Genomic DNA, 9,943 nt, shown 5'->3' with positions numbered 1-9,943 from the left:
GGGTGTGTCCTTTTTTTTCTACCTCCAATTTGAGTGATTCCATACTTTTTTCCTCAGAATTGAGTGATTCCATATTTATTTCCCTGTGTTTGGTCAATAAAAGTATCATTCACTGACTTCCACAATGTTTTCTCTTCATTTCTTTGAGTGTTCCTGAAGGCCAACAAGTTGCACTTTGGAACGACCTTAATATTGTATCATGTTTTTGATCTGAGTTTGTTTTACAGCATGAAATGTCTGAATGAGTGCTCATCCAAGACTGGTGATTCCATACTTTTTGCCAGGGGTTGTAATCTAGACATCTAAAACTAACAGTATCAAAAATAGTCTCGATACTGTTATTATATCCGCATTCGATGTTTGAGTATTGATACTATTGACAACCCCATGTTTATTCAGAGTAAGACACTCATATCAAGCAAGTAAGGAAGTGTGCACCTTTCCGTTTGTTATTGTCTTTAAAATGGTGGTGTGATGTTTTACTCTGAGGCTTTATTTTTTAAGCCTACTTCAGGTCGTCAGGCAGGTTCTGTTTAAGGGATTTCCTGGTACCCAGGAATGGGATGTGAAATTTATCCCAATAAGTGTTTAATCTAGAGGTAAAAGTGATTTCTCATGTGGCCTCTTTGATTTGAGGGGTTTTTTTTGTTTGTTTTTCTTCAATTTATAAATTTAACTCCAACTTAGAAATGCTAATTACATTTACAAGTTGCTTCTGCTTTAATTAAATTTGACAAAGAAAGCAAAAATTTGGTCATGTAAGTGTGGAAATGCTTTTTTGTCAAGACTGTATTTCAATTGATTATCGTCCCCTGCAGGCCCCGCAGCAGCAGCTGTCCTGTCCAGCTCCAAAACGGTCCTGCGGCCCGCCACAGGAGCAGCTGCAGGCGCCGGCCCGCCTACAGTGCAGCACATCATCCACCAAACTATTCCTGTGAGTTTGAGCGTTTGGATGTAAAAGGCTTTTTTTTTTTTATGTTCCAGTAAAGGAGGAACTCCATGTTTGATATGTTGCATCTGTTCTGTGCTCAGTCCCGTCCTGCTGTAACAACCTCCACTGCTGTCCTCCCAACCGTGGTGGCACCCATTTCAGCTACTAGAACTCAGTCTCCGGTGATCAGTCCCACAGTCACTCACTCTGAAGTCACACATGGGTAAGTCTTCCAGGATCCTCAACTTTATAACTCCGAAACTTTTTAAGGTCAATTTTAATGATGTGATACAGCCTTTTAGTCCATTTGTCAGCAGGATCAGAACATTTAACTTGACTTTTCTTCTTAGTATCCGAATTGCTAACAGTAAAGTTTTAAAATAAATATGAAATTGACGCTTTACCTCCATCCAGTTATTATGCTGCTGCTGAGAGGAATTAGATGACTGTTATCCTGTTACAGGCGTCCTGCGTTGACCATCCACCCTCCTGCTACTGTCAGTATCCAGAGGCCTCAGACGTCACGTGACTCTGCCACACGAATCACTCTGCCGTCGCACCCTGCGATCGGAGCTCAAAAAGCCCAGCCGCCGCACACCATGGCTCAGGTGTTTATTTTTTTTTGTTTCCCCAGCTTTTATTGTCAATACACTGTAACAAGTACAGAGCGATGAAATGAACTCTCTGCGTTGGGCCGCCATTGTGTGGCGCCCGGGCAGCAGTGTGGGGTTATGGGTCTTTGCTCAGTCCGTGGAAATGTTGCAGATGTTGTTTATGGAACGAGTAGAAATATCTGTGTTTGCTGTTTCAAACAGAAACCCATCTTCAGTACCGTGACTCCTGTCGCCGCAGCAACAGTGGCACCAATAGTCGCTACAAACACTGTGCCATCGACAACTACGATAGGTGCTGATTTTTGTCTCAATTAAGGGAAGCTAATTATTAGCAGTTGGTTTATTTCACACTGAAATCATGTTTCTGTTTCCTGTAAGGTTCTGTACCTCATACCCAAATGACCAGCAACACTATTGTCACCATGACAATGGCGTCCCACTCTTCCCATGCTACAGCAGTGACTACGTCCACCATCCCCGTTGGTAAGCCTGTCGCTAACCCTTTCCTGATGGGCACCGGTGCAGCAATCTGTTTTCACTGACCATCCCCTCATCCTGTCCCGTCCACAGCTAAAGTGGTCCCACAGCCGATTGCCCACTCTTCATCCCGCGTCCAGGCTGAATACCCTGGAGAGAGAGCCAACCTCATCCCCATTCCAGGACACAGGTCTTCTCCGAACCCCGTCACCATGGAAACCAGAAATGACAACAGGTGAGAACAAAACGGCTTAAGACAAGGTTGTCTATATCAGAGCCGTTGAAAAGTAGAGAATTGGCAACAGTGAGCAATATTTCAAAAAGCAACGGCGACACGTAGAGCTTAAATAGTTCGAGTGAAGGTGGCTGTTCGAGCTTAGCCTGATAAACCAAACTGATAAAGATGAGATTAAATGTGTAATTAAGCCCCGATGAATGAGACATCAGAAGATTGTTGATGAGAACAACCTGTTGTTTTTCAAACCATGTCTGTGCCTATTTGCCAACACTCTGACCAATGAGCGCAACTGACTGTGACTTAGTAAGCATGACAGAAAGCTGGTGGGGGGGGTGTAAACAAACAGCCTGTCGGTAAAACGGCGAATACGTCCTTCTTAAAAATTAATGAACGTAGAGCCTCTTCCTGCTCAGGTTTCAATGAAAACCCCAAATCTAATCCTAAAACTGATTACCAAGCTGACTGAAAGGAGAACTGTTCAATAGTTGTTGCCATCTTCCTTGTTGTGCTTTCTCCAGCATACTGCCTCTTTGTCCCCACCCACTTTGCATCCAAAAATTCAAAACACATCTCTGCATTGTGATTGGCCCGCCAGTTCTAGGGCCTAGAGAATTGATTGAGACTAGACCACTCGCATGCAAAAATGATTTTGGTCGCTGGCGGGTGGGGCTGGTTTACTAGGCTAGTTCGAGCTAGCATTGCTGTAGAATTTAGCAGAGCATGGCAGTAAAAAATGATATGTGGGTTGTTCTACTTATCTTAAATCATGTAAAAAAAAAATTTAAATCTATAAACGTTACAAATAAGTCTATTTGCCATGATTGAAATATTTTTATTAACTTTTTATATCTCTAGACTGAAATAAAAACACATTTCATATGGCTAACAAAAATAACTATAATATTGAGAACATCAATCAGTAAGCCCTTTGTGATGGTTTGATTACCAAAAGTATCCAGTCTGTCACAAATCTGCCTGCATTTTGAATGATCTGAACTACTGCAGGACTTAACAACCCAATTTTCTTGGTCTTCTGCTGGCAGGACTCTCCTATTCATCAGCCCTAGTCTATATATTTCAGTGTGGAGCCTGGAGTCGGTTATGTTTGGTTTCTAAATATGTTGAAAAGCTTTGTTTATAATCTCGTTAGGTTTTTTAGTTGTTAACTTCATAATATTCCAATAAGAAGCTGTGATCTAGCAGAGTTTGATATATTTGGCTTATTTAAAACTCTGATATCTTTGCTCAGTGCTGCAGCTTCCAAACTGTGTATCATCACTGTGTATTTATCATATCATCTCCGCAGGTCATACGCGTCATATGGAAGTTTTAACATTTGACTAGTTGTAACTAGGGCTGCAACTAATGATTATTTTCCAAATTGATTAATCTGTCGATTATTTTTCAGATTAATTGATTAATAATCATATAGCCAAAGGCTTCTTAAAGAAGTTTTTTTTTTTTACGAAATTAAACCAGATGAAACTAAAACTTTCCACTTCAGGACTTCTGGATAGAGCATATTGATATACAAAAAAGTTTTTCTATTTAGATGCAAAATGTTGACATATTTTTTACAATGTTGGTATAATTACTGCTCTAAGAGATTCTGTCAGCTTAAAGGAATGTTTTAGAGTCTCTTTACCCCAAATTAGCAAATTAGCTGATGATTATTTCAATAATTGATTAATCACAATTAAGCCGATTAATTGTTTCAGCCCTAATTGTAAACATGAACATTAGTATGTTGAGCATAAAATATTGTTGACTGTTGATGTTTTTTTTAATTCTTGCCACACCCACAGATCTTCTGTACCGGTGCAGTTCCAGTATTTCCTCCCTGCATACTCTTCATCATACCCTCTGACACACACATACACCCCCATCAGCAGCTCTGTGTCCACCATCCGCCAGTATCCAGGTAGGAACTATTATGTTTTATTTCCAGTCAGGGTTAGCTGGTGTATTTTCTTTTAAAGGTGCAATGAGAAATTTCAGCAGCATGCTTTGAGCTCTTTACATCTGCTAAGTTGTTTTCAACAAAGCTCAGACTCACTCTCAGTTCTCCAATCCTCGCATCAGGCTTCTCCACAGGGATAAAGTGTTGATGGTTGTGTTCAATATTAGGTTTCTGCCTTTGATTCAAATTGTTATCTAAGCAGATCAGCTTTCCATGTGTTTGCTGTGACTCCTACATGGTTCATGGTAAATTGGAAAGAGAACATCCCTGGCGTTTTTATTTCAAATGAAGATCTGAAATATCCAACATAGAATTGGATTTATTTATAAAGTTGATTTATGTCCTCCTCTTATTGCAGTTCCCTGGTTTAGTTGAGCCGCCATGTTGGTAGTGCTGCTAATGCTACTGTATCTAACAAACCTCTGACAGCTGGGTTTATACAGAGATAAAACTACACTGACTGTATTTTCTATGTATTCAATTAAAGGAGGCTGTTATTTTTATCATGCTACTTTATCTTTATTTCTAATATTTTTATTTAGTACTTTATTTAACTCTGTCACAAAGTCCGAGTAAAAGTACTTTGTTTGTGGTAATAATAGGGCTGGGTTATATTGCTTAGAAAGCTAATCTTTTTTTTTTTTTTTTCTTCCTACCAAACGGCAAAATTAAAGCTGTCATGTTTCACAACAAACAATGAAAATATAAAAAACTAAATGTTTACAGTCAGTGATGACACACATTCAGCTAGTTTATCAGTTATAAGTACACAACTTTGAACAAAAAGTGATGAACTGACGTCACTCTGAGTTAAGGAAGCCCTAAGAGTAGATTAGAGAAAAAAAATCTTGGTTTAATTTAAATCTGCATGAACCAAAAATTTGCTAAATTGAAACACCCAGCCGTAGGTACCAATGTAACAAAATCTTATATAAAGCGAAGGGTAGAGAGTACCAAAAAATGAACTCAGAGTAGCACTGTTTCATCATATTTATACTGGAGTTAAAAGTAAAAAAGTATTTGGTAAAAGCTTACCTTGTGACGGATACAGCTACCACTCATGATCATAAGCGCTGATTCAATATTTTAGAAATAATCTAAAGTTTTATAAAATATAAATTCAGATGCAATCACGTTTTTTCAAAGAGGGAGATAAAAAACATGGTGTATAAAATGCAGTAATCACATAAAAACTGTTTTATGTTGAAGGAAAACTTCAAAATGCGTAGATTGAAAAAGACAAAGTATGATAGAGGAGGGTAAATTAAAGTATACAAAGTGCTTTTTACGACAGACTTGGCACATGGTAAATAGCATTAAACCGATGAGTTTTGCATACAAAGAGAAAGTGGAAAGTATATCTCTGGTGCTTTGTTTGTTTGAAATTTTACTCTAGTAAGAGTAAAGATGCTTTGTGATCTTTTTGCCCAAGTAAAAATAAAAAAGCACAGCGCATTAAAAATACTCCTAAAAGTACATCGCTTTCATTTAATGAAATAAAGGCAACTGAATGAGTATTAATATTTCATGAAAATATAAAAAAAATCCTAACCCTAAATTTTACTTTCGTTCCCCAAGCCCCCCCTCAAGCTCCAAGTTCAGCCCTGTCTGCTCAGGCTGGAGTGGGCGTGGCCACCACCGTTCACCTTAACCCCATGCAGCTGATGGCGGTAGACCGGATCGGCCTCCCGTCTGCCCAGATTAGTACCCAGGGGATCCAGCCGGCACCAATCACTGCCCAGGGCATACAGCCCGCACAGATCGGCGTACAGAGTCTGCACACGTCTCCGTCCATCGCTGCACAAGGAGTTCAGCCGGCACCGATAGTCACACAGCAGCAACAACAGCCGCAGTCGGAAGCAAAGCCAGGTAGGTTGTTTCAATGCCCGGTTGAAAATGGCTGCTGTGAGGCCTGTTGGTCACGGATCTGTCGTTGACTTCAGGTGTCGTTTTGGCTGATGGCTTTGTAGCGAGCCCCATCAGCACCACGTTTGGCACCACCCAGCCTGTAGCTACCATGGTGCAGGCTCACGCCCAGGGGAGTGGAGGAGGAGGAGGCGGCGGCGGCGGAGGAGGAGGAGGAGGAGGAACTCCCACTTCGGGTTCCTCGCCTCGACCCAGCATCCTCCGAAAGAAACCTACGACTGAAGGGTGAGGTTTCAGGATGACCTGCTCCAAACAGGGCTCCGATGTTTTCATTATGTAAACAGTTGTTTTGTTTTGTTTTCCTCGCTTTCGCTTTTCAAGATGTGTTCGTAAGAACCTTATCCCCAGTGAGCCCGGCATTTCCAGGATCGATGGTGGCGTTAGAGGAGCAGGATCTCCCCGGCCTGCAGGGTAAGCCCATTTTACATCCATCACATCCTCAACTTCTGAAACCAACTTCTGAAGCTCATTAACAAGCATTTCCCCTCATTAGAGTGAAGCCTAAAGCGGAGGTCCACATGGCTGTGGCTCCCCCAGTCATGGCTACAGTAGAACCAGCTGCGGGAGGAGAGCAGCAGCCCTCCAACCCCCAACACCTGAGCCAAGCCATCCCCACACTGCTGGCCACGCCCGGGCCCGTGCCTCCCTCCCAGCCCTCCACTGTCCTCTCCCTGCCAGCAGCCATGGCCGTCACACCCCCTGTTCCTGCTTCCATGGCTAACACCGTGGCCTCCCCCACCCAGCCTGCAGCCAGCAGCACTGCATCCTGCGCCGCCAGCTCCACCTGCCCGGAGATCAAAATCAAGCAGGAGGCGGAGACAATGGACACCTCGCTGCCGGGTAAGAAACATGTTAGTCTTCTGGTTATCACAGATTTTAACCTTAAAACTTTGAACCACAGATTAACACATGCGTCCTTTTAGATCCCAATGTGACTTTATCCTCAGCGCCGCCCATCACTACCCAGGCAAACATGCTGAACCCTCCTGCTACAGGAGACATGGTCCCGGGAGCCTCCCCAAGGAAGAAACCCCGCAAACAGCAGCATGTCATCTCCACCGAGGAGAGCGAGATGGTGGAAACAAACAGCACAGACGAAGAGAAGGTCCCGGGGAGGCCCATCACAGGCAGGGCAGAGAGGCGTGAATCCCCGCCAAGGGAATACGTCGGTATGGTTTAGCAGCTACTGTTATAATCGGATCAAAAAGTGTTTAAGTCTGTAATCAGTTTTTAACACTCAGTTTTCTCTTAAAGATGAAGAAGGAGTTCGATATGTGCCAGTCAGGCCCCGCCCCCCCATCACTCTGCTGCGGCACTACCGTAACCCCTGGAAGGCTGCCTACCATCACTTCCAGAGGTACAGCGACATCCGGGTCAAAGGTGGGTCATCCTCTTGTTCTGCTTGTTGAAAGCTGCTCAGTTATGGAAAAATATTAGCATTGTATACATCTGTAGCTGCAGCTAAGTCTTATTATTAGTGTTTATCCATGAACACCTGGGACCGAACTTGCTTTTTATGTACCGTATTTTTTGGACCATACAGCGCTGTGGAATTTAAGTCGCATAAGCCAAAAAATGCATTATGAAGACGAAAAAAAACATATATGTCGCACCGGACTCAAAGTTGCACCTTTTTTATAAGGTTATTTTATCCCTGGAATCTGTGTTCTGATAACTGGCGCGTGGTAGGCTACTGCTCGAAGACCTCATTGTTTTATTTCATGAACGGGCATCTGAGAAGCAGTGACAACGTGCCAGTTGCTCTCTCACATACTCTGGTTGTTATAAATATCACCACTACTATCATTAATACTATCTCTACCGTTATAGTTGTACATGTAAAAGGCCTAGTCTACAGGCCTATTTTAGAGCCTAATTTACACTTTTAATCAATTTGGTTTTAGAACATTTTACCGGTAGGGCTTATCAACCCATAGCTCTTTGTCAATAAAACTGCAGTAATTTTCCATTTTTGGTCGATTTTATTTCATCAAATAAAGTAATCTCCAAAGACAGGTACGGTAGTCCTCTAGTGAAGAAGGAAAAAACAAGGAACAACATCTGAGGAAAAAACCAGGCAGAAAGTGCGCTTATCCAATACCAGATAAAAACACTTAATGTCATTCAGACCACTATATCATATCAAGACCTCAACACTAGAGGCGAACAGTAAAGTTTATCTTGAAAGAAGAAATAGGCCTATTTTAAAAACGCAGAACTAAAACCATCTAATAGGCTATGCAGCCACAGGCCTATAAGATCAAATTATTTGTGAAAAAAATACCTAGCTTATTCAAGTAACTAATAAAACACAGAATATATGTTGTTGCTTGCAAAGCTACATGGCGCCCCCTCGTGGTGAAAAAAACAACAACGTATATACCATAAATCCTCTAATATAGGACGGGGCCTTTATTTCACTTAGGTACATCTTGGTCCAGGCCATTAGTGGAAGGAGGCCAGAATTAGAAGCAGGCCTCTATTTCTATTTGATCAAAACAAACTACCAGGGGAATGAATAAAAATTAGATTTTGTGTCTTTTGAACCTATAAAATACTAGGTTCATTTATTGAAAAAGTACAGTTGCCTTAACGGTATACAGAAGATTATTCAGGCATCTTCCAGCAGCTGCTATTTTTCTTGACGGCAATACAAAAAAAAAAGACACCGAATGGAGTCTTGGCCAAACTGACTTGCGAAACAAAGTTTAAAAAAAAATTAATGGAAACTTCTGCCATCACAGCGAAATTTTATTTGAGCCAGGCTAAGTGGAAGTAGGCTACCAGTATCATATATTTCAAGGGCAATTCAGAACAACGAAGGCCAATGAAATTCTGTCATTTTAACTCTGCCTGGTTACCACCAGACCTACCGGTAATCACATGTGGCTTTCAGATCAGAACGATTGCGTAAAGCCACTATGATCTTTGTGTAAGGATGGGACTTCCCATGCTAATGGCTTGGATTCGTTAGCAAACATTGCCCCCTGTGGTACTATACTACTGTATGTTACTATCACAAGTTGTTGAGGACTGCCCAGGAACATCGTATGTTCTAATTATAGCCCCAGCCTGTATACCACTCCAGCCATTATTTACCTCCGCCGACAGCGAGACCGGCCATTGTTAGAGTCCCGGCCGCTAATGGACATACAGGCCAATATTAGAGGATTTACGGTATGTCACACCGGAGTATATGTCGTATGGCCAGCCAACCCATGAAAAAAAGTGCGACTTGTAGCCCGAAAAATACGGTATGCATTGGTTATAAACATGAAGAGGGATCAGTCCCTTACTAGCCAAGGACCAATTATGGAAACATTGGGAACTTTTAAAGTGCTACTACTATATGACCCAGTAAAATCATGCTCAAGGCCTGTGGTTGTCTAGATATTGGTTTAAAAGCAGCGTTGTAGGAAGCAGAAATACAGAGAAGCAGAAAAGTAAAGGGAGAAATTCTTAAGTGTTTGTTTGCGACAGTGAAGATAGATGACAGAGGAGTGGAATAGTTTGGGAGAGAGAAAATCGACACAGATGCCAAAGGTTCGGATCAGAACACATGCACCATGCAGCATCATATCAAGCTGTGCTTTACATTAATAACAGTTACTGTTAAACAAACGTTTATCTGTATTTATTGGTGGAGTTTTTATAAATGTATAAATATGACTTATTTTTGTATTAATAAAGCCATGGAGTTTTCTTTCCCGATCCCTGAAAAGCTGTCAGTTTACATTAAGTTTATCCACAGTAAGGGTGCTCCGATTGATCGGTCATCGATCGTTATCGGCCGATAA

General features: G+C 41.7%; 1 protein-coding gene across 4 annotated transcripts in view; it reads left to right on the top strand.

The window, feature by feature from the left end:
* The window catches only part of sap130 (Sin3A associated protein 130kDa), a 26,816-nt gene that overhangs the window by 7,877 nt on the left and 8,996 nt on the right, over positions 1-9,943 (top strand). For 3 of the 4 annotated variants that reach the window (XM_015380979.1, XM_015380978.1, XM_015380981.1), the window contains exons 6-18: positions 819-934; positions 1,033-1,154; positions 1,395-1,539; positions 1,747-1,837; positions 1,924-2,028; positions 2,116-2,257; positions 4,066-4,181; positions 5,799-6,089; positions 6,164-6,371; positions 6,468-6,557; positions 6,640-6,986; positions 7,070-7,315; positions 7,401-7,526. In XM_015380979.1, coding sequence (XP_015236465.1) covers positions 819-934; positions 1,033-1,154; positions 1,395-1,539; positions 1,747-1,837; positions 1,924-2,028; positions 2,116-2,257; positions 4,066-4,181; positions 5,799-6,089; positions 6,164-6,371; positions 6,468-6,557; positions 6,640-6,986; positions 7,070-7,315; positions 7,401-7,526 — 2,145 coding nt within the window. The remainder of the gene's footprint in view (positions 1-818; positions 935-1,032; positions 1,155-1,394; positions 1,540-1,746; positions 1,838-1,923; positions 2,029-2,115; positions 2,258-4,065; positions 4,182-5,798; positions 6,090-6,163; positions 6,372-6,467; positions 6,558-6,639; positions 6,987-7,069; positions 7,316-7,400; positions 7,527-9,943) is intronic. The other variant, XM_015380980.1, reaches the window with a different exon arrangement.

The sequence above is a fragment of the Cyprinodon variegatus genome, unplaced genomic scaffold (assembly GCF_000732505.1).
Source record: "Cyprinodon variegatus isolate N-32 unplaced genomic scaffold, C_variegatus-1.0 Scaffold226, whole genome shotgun sequence".
NCBI classification, from domain to species: Eukaryota; Metazoa; Chordata; class Actinopteri; order Cyprinodontiformes; family Cyprinodontidae; genus Cyprinodon; species Cyprinodon variegatus.
The sequence above is the reverse complement of the archived record's forward strand: the minus strand, read 5'-3'. Positions and strand labels throughout refer to the sequence as shown.